This window comes from Protopterus annectens, chromosome 3.part1 (genome assembly GCF_019279795.1).
Source record: "Protopterus annectens isolate FY-2018-M chromosome 3.part1, PAN1.0, whole genome shotgun sequence".
NCBI lineage: Eukaryota > Metazoa > Chordata > Ceratodontiformes > Protopteridae > Protopterus > Protopterus annectens.
This window is the reverse complement of record NC_056732.1, coordinates 1,712,445,206-1,712,467,705: the sequence shown is the minus strand read 5'-3', so window position 1 is coordinate 1,712,467,705 and position 22,500 is coordinate 1,712,445,206. Positions and strand designations below refer to the sequence as shown.

The window sequence follows — 22,500 nt, the reverse complement described above, 5'->3', positions numbered from 1 at the left end:
GTTTATTTCCATACCTGGCTCAAGCACATATCTGTTGTGTAACCCTTACATATGATGTTTTGAGGTGCTGCCATTCTTCCTCAGCTTCACCCATTTCCTCTTCTTCATGAGAAGCTAGAGCTCTGAGTAATTCCTTCAACTGTTCTTTCTCTCCAGTCAACTTCCAGGTTTTCAGCCTGGTCTCTGTTGACCTTAGAGTCTTCTCTGACCACTGCTTTCAACTGATTGTGGCAACCAGTGCTCTATACTGTAAGCCAGCTGTTTCACTGTGGATGAATTTGCAATTGCTGATTCTACTCCAGTGCTCTTTCCTTACTATGAGGAAGTCTACCTGAGTTGCATGTTGACCACTCTTGTATGCAGACTTTTGACTGTCTCTATTTCTAAACCATGTGTTGGCTAATATCAAGCCATTTGCCAGACAGAAGTCTAGAATGGCCTGTCCTTATTTATTCCTGTTGTTCCACCCATGTGGACCCGGGCAGTCCTCGTATCCTGTTCTGTCTGTCCCGATATGTGCATTCAGATTACCAGTTGTTAACACCAATTCATGTTGTCATGTCTTATCTAGTAGGTCCTGCAACTGCTGCCTGAATACACTCTTTTCCTCGCTATTGTAATCCTGCTGTGGAGTGTCGGCTGAAATTATGAATACTGTCTTATCATTGGTTTGGAGTCTGATTGCCATGACTTTGTCACTAATTCTGATAACATCCCTCACTGTCTTCTGAAGCCTCTCCCTAACCACAATTCCCACACCATTTATAGCCTGTCCTCCTTCTGAGTAGTGGGCTGTGGATCCCAAAGCAAGTGGCTTTGCTGTACTTCCCGTCCATCTTGTCTCCTGGATATATAGGATGTCCAGTTTCCTCCTTATCATCAGGTTATGTACTTCCAAGCTGATTCCTGCCAGTGAACCTAAATTGAGTGTAACAATTCATAGTGTTTAGCAGGTTGATTGGTTTTACATCCAGCTTTTGATCAAAAGAGCTATCTCAGGTAATCCAATCTGGGCAACTGGACACTAGCCGGCCAGTAGCTTATTGACCCAGAGCTGCTGGGTTTTATGGCAGACACACACACTCCTTTCCCACCTTTAGCATAAGTCCCTGGTGTAGAACAGATCAGGCCAGGTCTTTAACTCACTTATCACCAGGAAGTACCCATGCCCATTTGGCGACATTAGTCAACGTGACCAAAACACTCAGATTCATATTTTGCCATAGATATTTCTTTAAAAAAATAACACTGAATGTGTGAAAACTGCATTCAGTGTAAAACACTATAGATTTATGTAATTGTTAAGCCTCAAAATGAACTGTTCCTCAAAATGAGTGGCACTTAAACCTCTATTAGTGAATGCAGTCTGCAGTTTTGCTATTTGTTGGGGCTATTAATAGGTTAATATTTAGGATATTTTTGAGTGCTGAAGTTTCATATGATATATAAAACTTCTTTCTCTAAATGCCTATTGAGAACCTCAAACCTTTTATATTTGTACTTATGCTCTCTCTCTCTCTCTCTACATATATATATATATATATATATATATATATATATATATATATATATATATATATATATATAATTACATCTGAGTGACGCCTCCAGGTGCATCTGCAGTTAACTCCTACTGATGCCTCTAGGCATCAAATATTGCTTGTTCACATTTGCATCAATAAATCCAAAACCATGCTATGTAACAAGGTTTTAAAAGATTTAATCTTCAAGCTTACACAATGTCAAACTCAACTATATTAATATTCAACCTCTGTCTAGTGTAGGTAAATAGATATTAACTGTTGTTTCTATGATATTTATATAGATAGATATTAACTGTTGTTTCTATGATATTTATATAGATACATATTTTAAATTTTTCGAAATATCTCAACAACCAAGTAACACAGACAGAACTCCTTAGCCTCTTATGAAAGCCCTCAAGTTAGATAAATAATAATAGTATGTGTGTAACTTGAGTGGTTGCTGAGATATTGTAAGTTGTTTACAAAATATTACAAATGTAATAGTTATTATGTTTACTGCGACTTGTAAAATTTGGTTTAAGACCCAGAAACTAAAGAATACTACCACTATAAAAATAGTCTGTGCTGAAGAGTTTCCCATTTATACTCCTTACATAAACCCTATGGTTCCACAAATATGAAGATTTGTTTAAAATATGAGGACATTATTTGATTCTGTCAAAAGGCTTAGGCTCCGCCCAGTGGAACATTGGAAGTTATGGTGCAAACTTCCTGAGCTCCTTTGGAGTGAATGATATATATATATATATAGATATATATATATATATATATATATATATATATATATATATATATATATATATATATATTACACTTAAAAAAACTTCTAAGGCATACGGACAAAAAACACAACACATGAACTGGTGTTTTTTAGCACTTTCATTCCTTAAATATCCTGGAACTCCATCAGAAAGCAAGAAATTTACAGTGGTGCAGAGTTAAATAATGAACAAAGGGTAATAAAATGTAATAAAATTGAAACTTAACACCCAACTTAGGTTACAGTAACCAATCCTAAATCAGGAGATAGTATGACTAATGCATATTCAATAAGTCTGTTGCACAGATGCAATCCAATGGTTTCATGGTGAAGCTGTACAAACGACATATAAGTTAAACAAAGAAAATGTCTATGGCCTGTATAAATTCCAACAATTCTACAGAAAAATAAATATAGAAAATGGAAACAGTCTTGCCGTCGCAAGACACACTTCAAGTTCAAAATGTTGTTAAGTCCTGGTGCATAGTTCACTCCCATTCGTAGTTGCCATTTCAATTCTTTCACTTCTAATAAGGTGCCATAGTCTCCAAAAAATAACTCAACCTGCGCCAAGATAATAAAACTGAATTTAGATAAAATAGTGTAGGATAAAGCATGTCCTGCTAAAGCATTGCTGCAGTCTTTAGCTCTAATAGCACCAAAATGCTCTTCCAAACAATGTGCAGCCAGTTTTTCCAATATAAAAGTAATAGCAAGTCTCACACACAGCCGCGTACACTATGTTCTTACTGTTGCAGTCATAGTGTAAGGGAAAGGACACAGTAAAACCATTATGTCTGAAAGTGAAGCTGGCTCCAGTAAGTATATATTGACAGCAAACACATTTTCCACATGGGAACATACCTTTAGGTTCAGTAGCATTGCAAACTCAATCAATAGAAAAGGCAGTGTCTCTGTTCTCAACCAAGGACCTAATAGTGTTTGTTTTCTTATATGTGAACAAAGGTTGGCTCCCTAGGACAGCAGCCAAATCATCCGAGCTAGTAACAATGTTCCAATTTCTATCTACAATATTTCTAATAGACTGCATGTCCCAGCTAATGGGTATCGGAAAACTTAAACGTTCTGTTAGCAGCAGTGTTATCAGATGCTTGTTGTTTCGGTATGAAACCAAATTTTAAAATCGGCTGAAATCTGAGGTATCTAGCATCAGAGACCTCTTTAGTTACAGTCTGAATTAAGGTGTGGGGGTAATATTTTTGCAGAAACAATTCACATAAAGAATTACATTCTTTCTTATACAACTCATCATCACTAACTAATCGTGACAACCTGATGAACTGGCCCTTAATTACATTTCTCTTCATATGAAATGGATGCTGGCTAGTGAAATCCAAGAAATTATTTCTGTAAGTGTCTTTTCTGAAAATATTAGAAACCAGGCATCTATTAACAGCATCAATGAAAACACCAGTGTCCAAAAAGAAACATTATTACCACAACCAGATTTAACAAACATAAGAAAAATGCTGTTGTTAATAGACTGAATGAATGAATCCAGTTGTGTCAGTGTGCCAGTCCAAGCTAAAAACACATCATCAATATATCTGTGGTATAATCGAGTGTACTCAAACCCTGGCATATGAATGAGTGTCTCAACTTAGCAGGTAGCCAGCACAAGATTTGCATATGCTGGGGCCATTTTAGAGCCCATAACAACACCTTTAATTTGCTGATAAAGCTTCCCATTAAAGTGAAAGAAATTATTACACAAAGTGTCAATTAAAGCAGTCAAACACATTATTTTAGACTGGTGGAAGGTAGCATATTTCTGTAGATACTTTTTAACAAATTCCTTCCCTTCCCTGTGTGGGATATTCATGTATAGAGACACAATGTCTAGTGTCATAAAAATACAATGATCCAGATCCAAACTACCCTCAAATAACAAATATAAAAATGCCGAAGAATCCCTGATATAGAAGGGTGTCTTTTGCACAACTGGAGTAAGGCAGCAGTCAATATATTCTGAGATTTTTTCAGTTTTGGTGCGCTTATTAGATATACTATGCCTAACAGGCAGATTTTAACAGCAAAATCCCTGGAATCCAACAAACCTACAAAACGATACCAGAACCAAGTGTATCCAAGAAAACGCCAGGATCCAAGCACAGTTTAATTCTCTTTATTAAAACCACGAATACAGCTGATGGTTAAGAGCTTTCATCTACGTACAAAGACTTCATCAGAACACACAAGTTTAAAACCAAAACCCTTTTATATTGTAAAAGCCCACCTTATGCTTGCTGCATTAATTAATCAATTATCCACGCTTGTTACCCTAAATGAACCATATTAGGCAGTTCCTGTCAATCCCATTACCACACAAAACACAGGAAAATATTCCCAAAAGTAACATAAATAGCATACTATCTACCCTTCTTCCAACTAGTTAAAATGTATCCTAACTGTCACAAGATAATGTAACCAAAAATTCACTCACTAAATGTGCTCGACATATAAAATCCAAAAAATTATGAAATAAATAAATAAAATTGTGAAATAAAACATATTTCCTAAAAAAACTTTAGTTAATACACTCCTAACGTTTAGATATATATAAAGAATTTCATGTGTACGTAAGACATAAGAAAACATAAAAATGTTGAATTAACAAAATACATAATAATAAATAATAGTGCAGAGAATTGTGAATACTGAATAATTCAACTTCTAATAAGTGGCTTGGTAGGGATGACTTCATTAAGTCCAGGCAGACAGGCTGCATTGAGCCTAATCTGCCACTTAATCTCCCTTTCTCCAACCACAGCTTTAATGTTACCACCTCTGGGGTTAGGTAATATTACTTCAAGAATAGCAAACTTGAAACCACTTCATTCAGAACTATTAACTAAATGACGATATAGTGCGTTGTTACAGTCCTGTTTCCTGATGCAATACATATGATCGTAAATTCTATTTTTTAACCTACGATTGCTTGGGATCGTTACGATCGTTTAGGGTAACAAGTGTGGATAATTGATTAATTAATTAATGCAGCAAGTAAAAGGCGGGCTTTTACAATATAAAAGGGTTCTGGTTTTTAACTAGTGTGTTCTGATGAAGTCTTTGTACGTAGATGAAAGCGCTAAACCATCAGCTGTATTCGTGTTTTAAATAAAGAGAATTGAACTGAGCTTGGATCCTGGCATTTCCTTGGATACACTTGGTTTTGGTATCGTTTCGTAACAGGCAGATTTAGCATATCCTTATGTACTTTACGAATGGCAAAACATTTATCTAGGCTAGGATTAGGCACAGACAAGAAAAGTTGCTCTTCCAGAGAAATGTACTGGTCTTTCTGTAAGGAATCAAGCATCTGGTCAATCAGCTTAAACTGCCCTTGGACAAGTTCAACAGACACAGTTCTGTAATAGTCACAATTATTTAGGTCATTCTCCATTTTAGAAACATATTCCAATTGCTCCATTAACACTATCCCAGTCCCCTTATCTGCTTTCATAATTCTTAGAGATGTGTCAGCAGAAAGGGAATGAAGCACTTGCAATTCTGCTTGGGACAGATTAAACCATTTGTCTGCTGAACTGTGAGCTGCCAAATGTCTAAAGTCCTTTTCACAGACTCAAAAACGTAGCTAGTGTGCTGTTTAAAACAGGATTAAATGTACTACATTTTTTTAATCTGTACAGCCTGCGGGTCAAAGTCTAAGGAAACTTGAGAACCACTCAACCACTTGAGAACCATATATATAGATGGTGTTCAAAGTACTGAATGTCCATTTTGTAGTAACATGATTCATCAAAATCTTAGTCAACTCCCTTTTAGTCAGATGATAAAATGCAGATAGATGGCTACCTGCGTCCCTGCAGGACCCATGCTACAGCATATTTTGGTGATTTCATGACTTGTGATTCACCAGAATGCGGTCAGTGTAAAGAATGCTGACATTTATTCCTGTCAGTATTTGCAAATATAGATACAGCTGTGTGCCGCTTAATGTCCAGAATAGGTTCTATCCCATAGAATGTTAAGTGACAAGGACATTAAGCAAACACCATATTCTTTACATTATGCTTTGCTTAATATCCTTCTGCACAATGTCTGTCCGCATTTACGTATGCTTAGTACAGTACACACATACATACAGTCAGATGTTGTGCAGAAAGATGTTAAGTGGCACACACCTGTATAGATTTCAAGTGAGCTAAATTTAAAGAGATGAACTGGCACAATGGTTAAGGTCTTCACCTTATAGTCACAAGGTATAGAGTTTGATTCTGATCATGAGTCATTAGCAAGACTTAAAATAACCAGTTAGTGCAGTTAGACTAATATTCTGCTATATATAAATGTGTGTGTATGTAAATTAGCATGCAGAAATATCTGTGATAACTACATAAACTTATGCACATCAATATTTTTATTGAAAATTAAAATATTGACACTCAACTAACTAAACCATAACAACAAAATCTATTCTTTTCCATTTGATAAACTTAGAAAAAAACTAACAGTAACAGGCAAACTTTGAATAATAATACTGTTAGGGAAAGAATTTTTGTAAGGTTGTGTGTAAGGCTGACATTAGGGACAGGGTTGTGATCAGGGGAAACACATAAGAGTATGAATGGGTGGGGGACTTTAAGGTAAGCTATATGCTTGGGGTTAGGGTTAAAGATAAAATACATGAATTAGGACACTGAACCACCTTACTCCTGGGAGCTAACCTTAACACTACTTCAGTCCCTGCCTCAGCCCTACAAAGTACCTTCTAAAACACCCTTTTTGATACAGCATCACTATATTAGTCACTGACACACACTTTTCTTACATAACAAAAAAACTACCGCCCTTATCTAGCCCTTAGTCTAACTCTAATCCACAAACATTTGTACACACATTCCCACCTCAAATGCTGAAAATGTTAGAATATCCAAAAGTTTCATCATGTATACATGCACCCACTTACTGAAACTCAAAGTAAGTACACTACGCAATCCCAACCATCGACATTCTGATATTGAATAAACTCTGCACTCTGTAAAGACTGGTGTCAGTAATAAAAATAAAACAGCACTACACATTGCCAGAAAAAGCAATAGTCAACAAACTGAAATACTGCTGTATACAAATATGTACATATGTATACACACACACACACACACACACACACACACACACACACACACACACACACACACACACACACACCACAGAGATTGATAGATTAATGTGATTTTGTATTGCTTACTTGTATATATGCAGGGCCAGATCCAGAACAGGGTAACCTAGGCATTTGTTTAGGGCCTGGTAGCAGCTGGTGGGCCCAGTCTGGACAGAAAAAAAAATGCTACTTCCAAAAGAGTAAAAGTCATCACAGGATATAAACATTAACACAGCATCAGTCAGCATACATGGAAGTAAGAAGATAATACAGTGTCAGCACTCATGAGAGTTCTGCCAGAAGCTGAAGTACATCTCAAGTGGGAGATTTGTGCTGAGCAGAGTTCAGTTCACACAGGAGATAAACATTAATACACATGCACACTTTCAGAGTCAGCTAAATGTGGTATGGAAACTCATCTCAGTTTTGAATCCCTTGACTTGAACTGAGCTCAGATATCTAATAGACTGAGATTTGAATTGAGCAGCATGACACTTTCCTTAAGTTTGTGTTTTCAAGTGTTTTGTGTGTGTGTGTGTGTGTGTGTGTGTGTGTGTGTGTGTGTGTGTGTGTGTGTGTGTGTGTGTGTGTGTGTGTGTGTGTGAATTTGCAGGCAAGGATACAGACAACTTCCCTCTAGAAGGATTAATACAGAAAATTCATTTAAGGTAAATATATTACAATTAGTCAACAATACCACTAATTAGAGTGTCATAGTTTTTGCTCAGAAAAATACATATTTTGTGTAACAAGTTGTAGGGGCATCATCAGGTTAAGTAATTTGATCAGAGTCACATAGTATTCAAATGGAGCTAGGAAGAATTAAACTCTGTGCATTTGACTACAGGAAGAAGCTCATTAAGAGATTAGAGTCTTAATCCATTGAACTGCCAGACTTTCCATAACTTGAGGAAGGCAAGCTGCAAATACATTAAGGAAGTCTGAGAATTGTAATTGTCCAAATGTTGCAGATAGGAGGGGTAGTGGTATTTGGCAGGAGGCAAAAGGGAGGAGTGCCACTGTGAGGAAAGGAAAGAACTTCAATGATTGGACACCCGGTCACAAAGGGGATCAAAGAGTTTAGGCAAATGAGAAATGGCAGACCACATTTCTGTGAAATGAGGGTTAGACCGAGTACAACTTTGGAGGAACTGAACAAAATGATCACCAAGCAGGGAACAGACAAATTTTGAGGTGCATATAGACAGCACTAATCTTTCAAAATTGATAGCTAAGGTACCATCAAGCAGGACCAGGAAGGGAGTGGAAAAAGGTGGCATTCTCAGAAGTTTCATCCATACTAGCAGTTAGCACACAGAGGAAAGAGAGGATTAAATGCATAATTTCTTTATTCCTTCACTTAATAAATTGTTTATTTTAATGGTGTTGTGGCAGTAGGTAACAGAAAAAGTGGATAGAACATTTAGAAGGATGGGGAGAGGGTTGTGTATGCAAGAAACAGGATTCATCTTAGCCCATGTGGGATAGCTGTTGTGACGCCCCTGCACTGGTTCAGTAATCAAGGAGCCTCAATCCTCACCACTGGCAGCAGTGAGGGAAGTACACAATGGGAGGATGACAAGTACACACACAGTAAATTACAATTTCCTTTAAAAGCACATAGAGATGACAGTAAGTCTGGGGATGGTTTCTCCAGATCCCCAGTAAGACTCCCCACTGGCACAGCTATACAGTTGAGTCCTTAGCCAGGGTTCCAAGCCAAGTCCTCCCAACACTCTCTCTGTCCAAACAGTGCTTTGTGTTTCTGCCCAAGTAGCTGACACACACACACACACAATTTGACATTTGATTTATACATAAACACACACCTGGGAAAGGCTGGCACAGGTTTACTAGTTATGCCCCCTTATGCCTAGATGATAAGGTAGTTACCACTGCTACGAGAACTCCTTATCAGCTACTTTAAGGCCCTTTCCAAAGGGTGACGAATCCTATGGTATAATGTTACTATTATTCAAATGGTAGTCTTTCACCAAGTGCCAGACTATTAGGAGTGGTCTGTACAGTGTCACCAAATATGTATGCAAGTACTCTAAGAGCTTAAATATGTCTCATAAATATCAGCTGGAAAGATAAGTTTAAATATATTTAATAACCAATAATAAAAGAACAAGACAATACTCAATGAACACAGTTACTTCAGAGTTCAGAATCACATGAAATATTTTAAAATAACATTGCAGGACAGTCTCACATAAATACAGAAACATCTAAAGTAATCTTTACCATATTCCTATCTATATCTAAATGAGAAACTATGCCCTAAGTCTTACTTACAGGCAACATGCTGGCAGAAGTGCTGATGATGGATGTTTCCAGGTCAAAGACAAAATAAAAAATGCCCAGACTCTTCTCTCTCTGAGAGAGTTCTTAAATTAATAATACATTTTTCTTCTGGGTTAGCTTGGATGACATCACTCTTTGCCACCTGACTTCAGTTCCCAGGCTAACAGATACTAATAGAATTTTAACATCTCTGTGTGAGAAGTACATATCTCCTCCAAAAAAGTCTTTTACTGTAATACCAGGTATACTCCAAAATTAATTCAACGATCACAACCACGTCAAACAAAACCAAGTTTATTGCACAAACAGAGCTTTTGGGTCTACACCCTTCATCCGTGATATAAAAACAAATTAAAACTCAGAATTTAAATAGGAGCATCATTAATCACAAGACAACAGCCAGCCTATCAAATAAATTCTCACACACCTTCTCTTAAAAACATACACATATCAATTTTTACATACCGACATAAATTAATTCTCACATAATACATAAAACCATTTTAAAAAGTATAAAATCATAGATTATCCCTCTGTCTTTTTGATAAAACAGGCTTTAAACTAACTGCACTATTTATTCCTGGTTCAACATCTGCCCACAGTCTAACAATCCACTCATATTCTCTCAATTCCAGAGCATTATTCATATCCCCACCTCTAATTCCTAAAGAAACAGAGTCTATCACTCTAAATTTAAAATAATGATTAGGATTATTCTCTTTAATATGCTTATTTAGTGCACTTGTAGTGATGTTCCTTCTAATGTCAGAGTTATGCTCCACTATTTGTTTCTTTAATTTCCTCGTTGTTTTACCCACATAGAACAAAGGGCAAACTACACAAGTAGCTAAATAAACAATTTGGTCCAGTGGCAGCGGTTAAGCTTTCAAGCTTATTTGGAGCAGGGTGTTGTTCCTCGAAGGTTTAGAATGTTAAAAATGCCCTCAAATGCAAATACCTTCCTGGATTTTCTTAAACAATGGCAACAGTTGAATTTAAAGTTGGGCACTGATTATATGCGCTTAATGAACTCTTACTTTGTGACTGTAGAAAATGAGTTACAAGAGAATATAATTAAATTAGAAAATGAGCTATTAAGTATGTCTTGTTTTACCACCTCCGCTAACCTTTATCAGAATATGCTGAATCATTTACATCTGCTTGATGCTAAATTGGAGGCTAAAAAAAGGCATAAACTGTTACGTGATATAAATTATTTCAAATCTGGTCATATGTTCTCATGGCCAAGAACCGATTACTCTAAAAATGTAAATAATAAGAAGAAAAGTAATATGAATCAGCTGGATGTTTTTGAAACTGCAGATAAGGCAACAAAGCAATTGACCAATAGAAGTGGAAGAACTTATATGCAGCAAACAGCATTGAACAATCCTGTGGTTCCCTTGGTTTCATCAGCGGTAACGTCTATGAATGAACTGATGATGAAGCACTTACAGGCGAATGAAGGAGAGGTGGATAATAGGGGAAACGCTTTACCTAATGAAGGGAGAAGTCAGCATTCAGCTATGCCACTACCTAATAAATTGAATCAGTAGCAACCTCCTTCCTTGTCTCCTTCTCAGTTAACATTACTGGAGAAGGTGATAACATAACAAAAAGCCCCAGTGAGAGGATGTTCACTACAGCACCAGCAGCACAACATAGTGAATGGAACAAAGACGAAGAACAACAGTCCAGCTCTTTGCAACAAAACAGCACAACGATAGTAACAGTTTGGCAAGGTACTGTTAATTTGTCAACTTTTGTGTTAAATGAAGCGCATTTAGCCCTGTTGGAAAAAGGACTAAAATTTATACCTAATGGAACAGACAATGTTGTTAAAGCGATTACAGATTTAAAATTATTTGCTCGAAATGTGAATTTGAAACTTATATTCAAGTGTAGTGAAACAAATGATGTTTCAATATGTAAAAAGTTAAGTACCTTTTTACCTGAAAGTTGTCCTGTAATAACAGCATTTATGAATATAGTAGAAAATGAGATCAGAGATTTGTATACTAGGCATAAAGATAAGAAATTATATAATATAACATATGAAAAGCAACAAGTGTTAAGAACATTAGTCAGCAATGATAAGATAATTATCAAACAGGCAGATAATGGAAGAGCAGTGGTCTTAATGGATAGAGATAATTATATCTCTTCATTTAAGACCTTGTTGCAAGACCCGCTTACGTTTAAAAAGATTACGATGAGTGATGTGAAAAAGTTAATTTCTCAGATAAATATGGACATATATGAGTTACAAATTACAGGTGATATTACTATAGAACAATTTAATTACTTTACTGTATCATGTCCAAGGATTCCCCAAATATATGGGATCCCTAAGTTGCATAAATCTGTGGAACCCCCCCCCCCTCCGAGGCCTATAGTCTCAGGGAGAGGGTGAATGACAGAACCTATTTCTAAGTACTTGCAGAAGTATTTGAGTGTGTTTTTGAAAATATGTCCTAGTATTTTAAAAGACACTAATGACTTCTTAGGTAAACTTTATCAATGGTATTCTGGACAATGTGAGAAAGATTTTTACTTTGTAACTCTAGATATAACATACCTTTTAACCGTGATACCTAATGATTATGGGTTGAATCGACACGTGCCTTCCTGAATACAGAAATTAAATTAACAGCAAGAGAAATTGAGAATATTTGCTCTTTATTAGAGCTGGTTTTAATGAAAAATGTTTTTATTTTTGATAATGAACCCTATTTACAACTAGCAGGTGTGGCCATGGGAACACCAGTGATGAATACGTATGCAAATCTTGTGCTATATGAATGGGAAAAGCAGTATGTCTGCAGTGACCTTAATGAATTAAGTAAAAAAGTATGTTTCTATCAAAGGTTTGTAGATGACTGCTTCCTGATTTGGGATGGCACAATGGATGAACTGATTGAATATATAAGGTATTTAAATGTAACAACTAATTTTTTAGCATTCAAAATGACAGCTTTAAAAGTTAAAATAACATTTTTAGATGTAGAATTATATAAGAAAAATGGGAAAGTGGAGACTACCATATATCAGAAGGAGGTTCAAGTTAATAGGTATGTTAGTAGAAAAAGCATGCATTCACCACATACATTTAGAGGTATAATAAAAGCCCAATTAATAAGGGCAAGTATGCTTAACACAGAAGAGGTGAAGTTTGAAGAACAAACTAGGTTAATGAAAGAAGAGTTTATTAAAAGTAGTTATATACCTGAGATGGTTGAGGGTACATATAATGAAGTTGTTGAAGGAAGATCTAAAATGTATAGTCCAATTTTTGGGAAAAGAGAGGTACGACAAGAAGAATTAGTAAAAGAAATAAATAATACGATTAGATGTGTTACAACGTATAATTTAAATACAAATGAAATAAAACTAATCATACAAAAAAATTGGACAATATTAATGGCGATGCCAGAGTTAAAGAAGTTACTAGGTAAGAGGCCATATTTTGCATATAGAAACTTAGAAAGCTTGAAGATGAATCTGTGTTATAAAGATTTTAAGCAAGTAATATCAAGAAATCAATTCAATAAAACAGGTACAAAAAATGCTTTAATCGTAGTTGCTATAATGATATTTTACATGGGGACAATATTTTTATACACCCATTTACAAATGAGGAATATACTTTTAACAGCTCCGCTACTTGCACCACTACCCAAATTGTTTATTTAGCTACTTGCAAAGCTTGCCCTTCGTTCTATGTGGGTAAAACCACGAGGAAATTAAAGGAACGAATACCGGAGCATAAATCTGACATTAGAAGGGACATCACTACAAGTGCACTAAATAAGCATATTAAAGACAATAATCCTAATCATTATTTTAAATTTAGAGTGATAGACTCTGTTTCTTTACGAATTAGAGGTGGGGATATGAATAATGCTCTGGAATTGAGAGAATATGCGTGGATTGTTAGACTGTGGGCAGATGTTGAACCATGAATAAGTAGTGCAGTTAGTTTAAAGCCTGTTTTATCAAAAAGACAGTGGGATAATCTGTGATTTTATACTTTTTAACATGTTTTTTTGTATTATGTGAGAATTAATTTATAGAGGTATGTAAAAATTGATATGTGTATGTTTTTAAGAGAAGGTGTGTGAGAATTTGTTTGATAGGTCAGCTGTTGCCTTGTGATTAATGATGCTCCTATTTAAATTCTGAGTTTAATTAGTTTTTATATCACTGATGAAGGGTGTAGACCCGAAAGCTCTGTTTGTGCAATAAATCTGGTTTTGTTTGATGTGGTTGTGGTCATTGAATTAACTTCTTGAGAAGTACATATCTCTCAGAAGTTTGCAGAACTTGGAAGTCATAAAACAATAAAACGCTTTTACATTTGAAACCTAGTAATTATTTCTGTTTCAAGACAATAGAAAAACCTCTAGCTCTAGATATTGTATCTGCTTCACTGAACCCAAGACATAACACAATTGTATAACAACGTCAACATATTTTCTTGAAGTTTTGCAAGTTAACTTTATATGTTCCAGATTCTACTATTAAAACATACAGTTGCACAGGTGTATAGTTCATATACATTTCTGTTCTTTTCCAGTAGGGTACACTGTGGTTACATTCTTGAAGCTCAGTACATAACATACAGTTCTGTATAAATCATATTGATATTCACAAATGACATACAGTAGAATTATTTACAAAATTCCAGATAGCTGGGCTGGCAGTATCACAACCCCCCCCCAAAAAAAAAAAACTCAAGTTAATTTTTTCAAGTGATCCTTGAAAATTGTTGCTTGAGAGGGTTGAGTCTATCTGTGAATACCTTACCCCATTCACTGTCTTGAGAGTCCATCCACATTAGCATTGCTAACCCCACTGCAGTGCTGCACTGTCATATCATATGCTTGCAACCCTAGGCTCCACCTTAGTAACTTACCATTTTGCTGGCTGGCTCGATGTAGCCATGTTAAGGGGTTGTGGTCTGTAACTACAGTGAATTTCCTTCCATACAGATAAGGCTGAAGTTTCTGCAGTGCCCACACTATGGCTAGGCACTCCTTTTCTACAGCTGCATAGCATTCCTCCCTCTGTTGCAGCCTTAAGCTAAGATATACCACTGGGCACTATTCTCCGTCTGAGGAAACCTGGCTAAATAAAGCCCCCACCCCATGGTTTGAAGCATCCACCTCCACAACAAATTCTTTACTGTAATCTGGAATGACTAACACAGGCTGTCCTCCCAAAGCTCCTTTAAGCTTCTGGAATGCCCGCTCACATGCTGGGGTCCACATTACCTTATCTGGCCTGTTTTTCCTTGTCAAGTCTGTGGGGAGAGCAGCTATGGCACTATAACTGGGGAAAAACTTTCTGTATTACCCTGCTGTCCCTAAGAATGCCCTCACCTGCTTTTTCATAACAGGAACAGGCCATGCCTGAATGGCTTCCACTTTGGCAAGTTCTGGCCTGATCTTCCCACTTCCCACTCTATGTCCCAGGTAAGAGACCTCTGCCATACCCACCTGACATTCGCTGGGCTTAATGGTCAACCCTTCCCTCTGTAGTCTGCCCAGCATCCCTGACATGCTGAAGGTGCTCTTGCCAGGAATGGCTGTAGATAGCAATATCATCTAGGTAAGCAAGGGCAAAATCTCCTGCTCCTGCTAGGATAAGATCTACCAGCCCTTGGAAAGTTGCTGGGGCATTTTTCATCCCAAAGGACATCTTTGTGAACTCATATAAGCCAAAAGGAGTCACAAAGTCTGACCTGTCTCTAGCACTGGGAGTCAAGGGCACCTGCCAGTAACCACTGGTAAGATCAGTGGTGGTAAGATACTTAGCCCCACTCAGCTGCTCTAGGGTTTCATCTGTCCTAGGCATGGGGTAAACATCGGACTCTGTGTGACTATTTAATTTTCTGTACTCCACACAGAACCTGGGGCTGCCATCCTTCTTTGGTACTAGCAATACTGGGGAGGCCCAAGGACTGCTGCGCTCCTGAATTACCCCTAGTTTTAACATTTCCTGTATCTCATCCCTCAGTATCTGTTTGACTTTCTCAGGCACCCTATAAGGGGCCTGCTTAATAGGCGTTTGGGGTCCTGTATCCACATGGTGCTGCACCAGGTAGGTACACCCTGGTTTCCCAGTAAATATGCCCCCAAACTCCTGTAACACTACTCAGATTTCTCAAACTTGGGTAGGGGATAGCTGCTGGGACATTGCTATCCCTTCCATTGAGGTGTCATTCCGAGCCTCACTGAGATCAGTCACCAGATCCCTCTCAGACTCCTCTTGATATCCACTGCAAATACTCAGCACAAGGGCCTTCCTATCATGGTGAGGTTTCATCATGGTAACATGGTACAATTTGTGTCCCTGTTTCCTGTCTAGAAGTTCTACCATGTAGTTGACATCACTGACCTTCCTTACCATCTTGTAGGGTTCCTCCCAGGCTACCGACAGCTAGTTGTGTCTGACAGGAATGAGAACCATTACCCGCTGCCCTACATACTCTGTAGCTTGAACATTCCTGTCATATCAGACCTTTTTCTGTTGCTGGGCTTCTGCCAGGTTCTCCTGGGTCAAGCCCATGAGTTCCCTGAGCCTTGTCCTGAGGTTTGGACATATGCCACAACAGATGCCTTGTGGGATTCCCACTCAGCCTCCCATTCATCTCAAATGAAATCTAGAGGTCCCCTCACACTATGTCTATACAGCAACTCAAAGTGTGAAAAAAATGGATTCCTGGGGCACCTCTCTGTAAGCAAACAACAGATTGGGCAAATGTTTGTCCCACTCCCTCTTAAACTGGTCTGCAAATGTCTGTAGCATGGACTTAAGTGCAGAATGTAACCTCTCACAAGACCATTAGTCTGGGGATAGTAGGGAGTGGTCTTTAGGTGCTTCACCCCAGAGTACTTCCACAGACAAGCCAGAAGGTCTGACGTGAGATGAACACCTCTGTTATTCAGTATTTGTTTTGAGAAACCTACCCTGCTGAAAATCTATAACAAAGCATTTGCCACCTTCTCTGCCTCAATGAAAGACAGAGCCACTGCCTCAGGGTATCTGGTTGCATAATCTAATACCTCTAGGATATACTTTTTCCCTATGGAACTTGGGGTACTCAGAGGCCCACAATATCCATAGCTAATCTCTGAAATGGCTCCTCAATGACAGGCAAAGGCATAAAAGGAGCTTTCACCTTGTTTCCTGCCTTGCCTACCTTTTGGCACTTCTTGCAGGGCTTGCAGTACCCTGTTACATCTCTAGGAATCTCTAGGAATCCCAGTCCAATAAAAGTTTTGCCTTAAGTCTTACAGACAACATGCAGGCAGAAGTGCTGATGATGGAGGTTCCCAGGTCAAAGACAAAATACAAAATACCCAGACTCTCTCTGAGAGAGTTCTTAAATTAATAATAAAGATTACTGCTAGGTTAACTTGGATGACATCACTCTTTGTCACCTGACTTCAGTTCCCAGGCTAACAGATACTAACAGAATTTTAACATCTCTGTGTAAGAAGTACACATCTCTCAGAAGTTTGCATAATTTGGAAGTCTTAAAACAATAAAATGCTTTTACATTTGAAACCTAGTAATTATGTCTGTTTCAAGACAATAGAAAAATCTCTAGGTCTAGACATTGTGTCTGCTTCACTGAAACTGAGAGCTAACACAATCATAAAACAAATTCAACTTGTTTTCTTGAAGTTTTGCAAGTTAACTCTACATGTTCCAGCTTCTACTATTAAAACATACATTTGCACAGGTATATAGTTTATATACATTTCTGTTCTTTTCCAGTAGGGTACACTGTGATTACATTCTTGAAGCTCAATACATAACATACAGTTTTGTATAAATCATATCAATATTCACAAATGACAGAGAATTATTTAAAAAATTCCAGATAGCTGGGCTGGCAGTGTCACAGCTCTGTTTAGTCCCTTGCTGGAAAGGTGCAGGTCAATTCTCATACATTTAAACTTAGATGGGAGTGGAGGGAGGGTGACAAAAGATGAATCATCTAGATTGGTGTTTAGATGACATACAGAAGTTAAAAACGATGTAGGAAAAGCAGAGGAATAAAAAGGATGATGCTCCATGGGTCTATAGTCTTAATCTGTGGTTGTTGGACTCTGGTAGGAAGATGGAGATTTGCAAGAGTGGAGGGTGGGCATTGCTATTGTCACAAAAATAGAGTCCAAATGACAAGAAGACATTTGAAGTCGGGGCGCCTGGGTATAAGATGTTCCCAAATAACAGAGAAGGGATTGATTTAAGCAGATGATGGTGTCACCTTGTATATATTATTAGTGTCATCTGGGACCAAAGAAAACAAAGGGGAGAAAGCATGAAAGGGAACCCCAGTGACAACACTGCATGTGGCAAACCTCATGCATACCCATTAGAGATCCACTGTCATGATTGACAGCTGCCAACATTGTACTGGTGGGGGCTCTGCATGTAAGCTAAATACTGCAATACTCCAGTGGCAAAAATGGGATGAAGATGTGACCACAAAGAACTTTTTTAGGCACACTATAAATAAATAAAAAAATGGAACAGAAAAGTGTCACCTGATAATCTTACAGAGTAGAAGGAAAGGTAACCGAGAAATAAATATTTTAATATGTGTTGGCTTAAACTTTAGTTCAATAATATGCTTCAAGTGGTTTCCTGTTTTGTTTTGCAGTTATTTGCTTAATGGTTTTGTTAGTTGTTTTCCTTGTTTATTTGCAGGTGATTTTGCAGCTCTGCTGCACTGTGGCATCAGTGTGAAAATAGCACTTATCTTGAACTTTGGCAGTGCTCTGACATGTTTCATTGGCCTTTACATAGCCCTGTCCGTCTCCGCAGATGAAGTGGTTCAGCAATGGATATTCACTTTCACCTCTGGACTGTTCCTATATGTAGCTCTTGTGGACATGGTAAGTCAAGTATTCAAGTAAGTCAAGCACTAAAACTGAAAGCAAAATGTGTTGTTTATTTCCATGTAGAACATGAATGCTTCTTCTAAGGTATTATATTTTTTCAATAGTATCGGACTTCACTCCTTTCCTTGTTCCTGTGCAGCACTATGGACTGCCCTGTTTAGAAATTCAGTCAACCAATTGAAGGCAATCATAGATACATATATATCTCTATACCTATATATCTATATCTATATATATATATATATATATATATATATATATATATATATATATATATATCTATATATATATATATATATATATATATATATATATATTGTCGAGTTCACTGTAGGTGAATTATTGTTTCTACAAAATGTAAAAAAGAAATTCACTACAACAAACAACAAAAATCTCAAACTCGGAAGTGGTGAATGTTCAAATTCGACATAATTCGAACATTCGCCACACTTCTGGGAACAGCATTACTGTGCGTTTCACAGTAAAGAACATGTTTGCAGGAGGACAAGTCCCCCTGCACCCCCTGCTACTTAGATATACAAACACTGGGATACACTATAGTGAGGGAAAGGGTACATTTCATGATCAACACTATAGTGTGATGTGTATTGCATTCGCTGTTGTAAATTTCTACATTTTGGCATTAGGTTTTCTGATTCTACCAAATAGTAGTTTCGCACTAATGTAAATCGCACAAAGTGCAATCGAAAAAAACATAGTAAACCAAAACAATCCCTGAGATTCAGCAAGCAGCCATGTAAGAATAAGTTATTCCTGCATGGCAGGGACTGTTCCTGTTCAGCACAGCAGCGCGCCATGCATATTTATGAAGGCACGCTGCCATGCTCTAAAACAGACATGGTGTCATGTACGAGCACACGGGATGCATCTGAGAGCAGAGCTGTCACAATACACAAGCCCCCTGCACTCCAAAATTGTCTTTCAGCAAATAAAAATGAGCGAGAATGCTTGTAACAACCCAACCTGTCAGGAAAACAAAAAATATATGTGATCAAAGGCAAAAGGGACAATCATCCCTACCTCTTAACTGTACAGATTTTCACAGAATGCCCAGATGTTTGCCTCATATTTATGGTGTGTTCCCCCTAAAATGTGTGCCTTCTGGCAAATAGCTGAGGATTGTAGTCATTAAATAATGACAAAACATTTGAGTTTAAGACTCCACACATCCATCAGGAAATTCATGCTAATGTAAAACATATTATTCTATCAACTTTTTAGGTTTGGAGCAATATTTAAAATCTGCCTCTATTTGTCTCCCCATCATTGTAGGCTTTGCCCAGATATTTTTCTCTAAGAGGTTGAGAGGTATGCTAACAAGCCAGTTATTAGGATAACACAGGCCGCATAAGCACATAGCGCACATCTCCCAACCTGTCAGAGTAATGAATGTAGACAAAGACAAAAGGGACAATTGTCCCACAAAGCAGAAAGCTGATAAAATAACAGGTTTAGCATTAGCAGGGATATTCTGAAGGGTATAGATAAAATAACACAACAAAAACTTGTTTTTTTTTAAATGCGATAAAGTTTAAGCGTAGCTGCATGGGTGTGCCTGTTGCTTAGATATGCTTAGTCCAGCATAAACAGCACAAAAAGTTAAATAGCAAGAGACATTCAATATAAGCAGTATTGCAATAGTGTAGTGGTTAGAGTGTACAATTTACAAGCAACCATTCTGGGCTCAATCCCAACTGTAACCAATTCATGTTTTACATATAAAAGCAGTACATGACATTTTTTTTAGTATTACCGACTAAATAACATATATTTGTTAACCGGAGTACTGCATTAGTTCCAGATGTGAGGTGTCAGTTTAATAAAGTTGTGAAATCCCCATATAAACACAACTGCCCCCATACAGTATAGTCACACATGAATAAATATAATGAAAGCACATTGGGGAATGTTAGAGACAATAAACAAATGTATAATATGTAGTGAATGATGAGTCAATGCTATACAGCAGATAGTCTATAAAATGAAATGAAAAATATGCAATGGTAAGCATTGCACAGCTCTGCGTACCAGGTGTAAGCATTGTGTAAATATGACTGCTAAGCAATGAGTATCCCAGCTAAGTGGATTTGTCCATTGGTAAGCAGTGCTGAACCTGTCCCTTTAAGCAATGCCAACCTTAGCTAAGCAGGTTTGCCCATAGCTTAGCTTAGCTCAGCATATATAAAACTCTCCAATCATGGCAAAGGGTGGGGAATCAGATGTATTTAAACCCCACAGGTTGCAGCTTCCCACTGTAAGCAGCATGGCAGGAGTTGGAGAAGGACTGTGCTTATGGGTGCAGCACTGGGGCATACAGGAGTCCAAGGTCATGGTAGGACTCCTGATAAAAATCATGATGACAGACTGCTGCAGGGCCAGTACCAGGGCTCCCAATATAAAGTGGAAGACTGTGACCGTCTCGCCCGTGATATTACCAGTGCCACTAGTATCCCTCAGACTGGTGAGCAGGTCGGGCACCACTATGCCGACTTGAAGTGGAGAAAGAGGGAGGTCTTGGATGAGTGGTTCCAAGAAGCAAGGCAAAGGGGTGATGTCCCAGCAGTGTGTAAGTAGTCATACTATTACTGTTTACTAAAGTCCAGCATGTGTTTTTGATGGATAGGTATGCCTAAATATGTCTCTATTCCCTTTACAGCTGCAGCTGAGTGGGCTGTGAATCAGGAAGTCCATGCAAGTAGGCTGCAAAGGCTGCATCACAAGGCTAGTGAATAACAATCCTGATTGTAGTAGTCATACCAAATACATATAAAGTAGTAGAAAGTCATCTGGCAGTATAAAAACTGTTGTATGGGTTGTACTGAATAAACCAGACAATATGACAGTAATAGTCCCATATAGGTCATATTTAAATAAAACTGCAACTGCCTGGCAATAAAGCTGTAAGTCCTGGACTGGTTGTGTTTACTGTGGTATTGTATGGCAATTAGTGTTGCAGTCGCTGAATAGTAATGTTGTATTAACCACTGTTACCCACACTGTGCTACATAAAAAAATGTCTAGGAATGTCTGTGCAAGACTGTTGTAATTACAAGATCAGATTATACAACCAAGAGAGACTTAGAGAGAAAGCCCTGAACAGAGAGACAGCAACCTCCAAATAGCACACTCTGTTGTGACTTAAATTGTTGTATTTTAGCAGACACAGCCTTGGTTTGAATCCTGGGAGTGGTAGTAATCTAAATGCATAATCATACCTTTCAACTGTACAGATTTTTCAGAATGTCTAGTTATTTGGCTCATATTTTCTGCCTGTTCCTCTGTCCCCCCGGCAAGTCAGTGGGATGGTCTCAGAATTGTAGTCATGAAATAATAACTTGCATTTGATTTTCAGACCTCAAAACCTTAAGAAAATGTATATTAAAACAAATCCTGTCACTCACTCTCCAGGTTTATGACAGCAATATTCAAAACATGTCCCAATTTGTACCCTCATGTTGTCAAGCTTTGTCCAGAGTGTGTGCATTAAGAGATTATGAGGTTTGTGCATAATATTAACTTTGAATCTGGGAATATGTCTAGAAACAGTCAGGTAGTGTTAACAAACATTCCTCCACAAGTCTAACAGGTAAAAGATGTAAGGATTTAGATATAAGACTGTTGAAATATACACTATGTACAAATATACCACTGCCCAAACCAAGGTAATAGGGTATTGTAATAATACATGTACCTTACTGATTAGAGCAATGATCATTTAAGTTGTGAGTACTACAATAATATATAAGTTGTTAATTGACATCTATCTCACCCCCCACCATATCTGCAACAATAATATAAATG

The 22,500-nt window shown here is 37.6% G+C and overlaps 1 protein-coding gene across 1 annotated transcript in view; it reads left to right on the top strand.

Moving 5' to 3' along the window:
• The window catches only part of LOC122797838 (zinc transporter ZIP4-like), a 248,247-nt gene that overhangs the window by 151,567 nt on the left and 74,180 nt on the right, over positions 1-22,500 (top strand). The window contains exon 8 of the mRNA XM_044066359.1: positions 18,485-18,672. Within this exon, the coding sequence (XP_043922294.1) occupies positions 18,485-18,672 (188 nt within the window). The remainder of the gene's footprint in view (positions 1-18,484; positions 18,673-22,500) is intronic.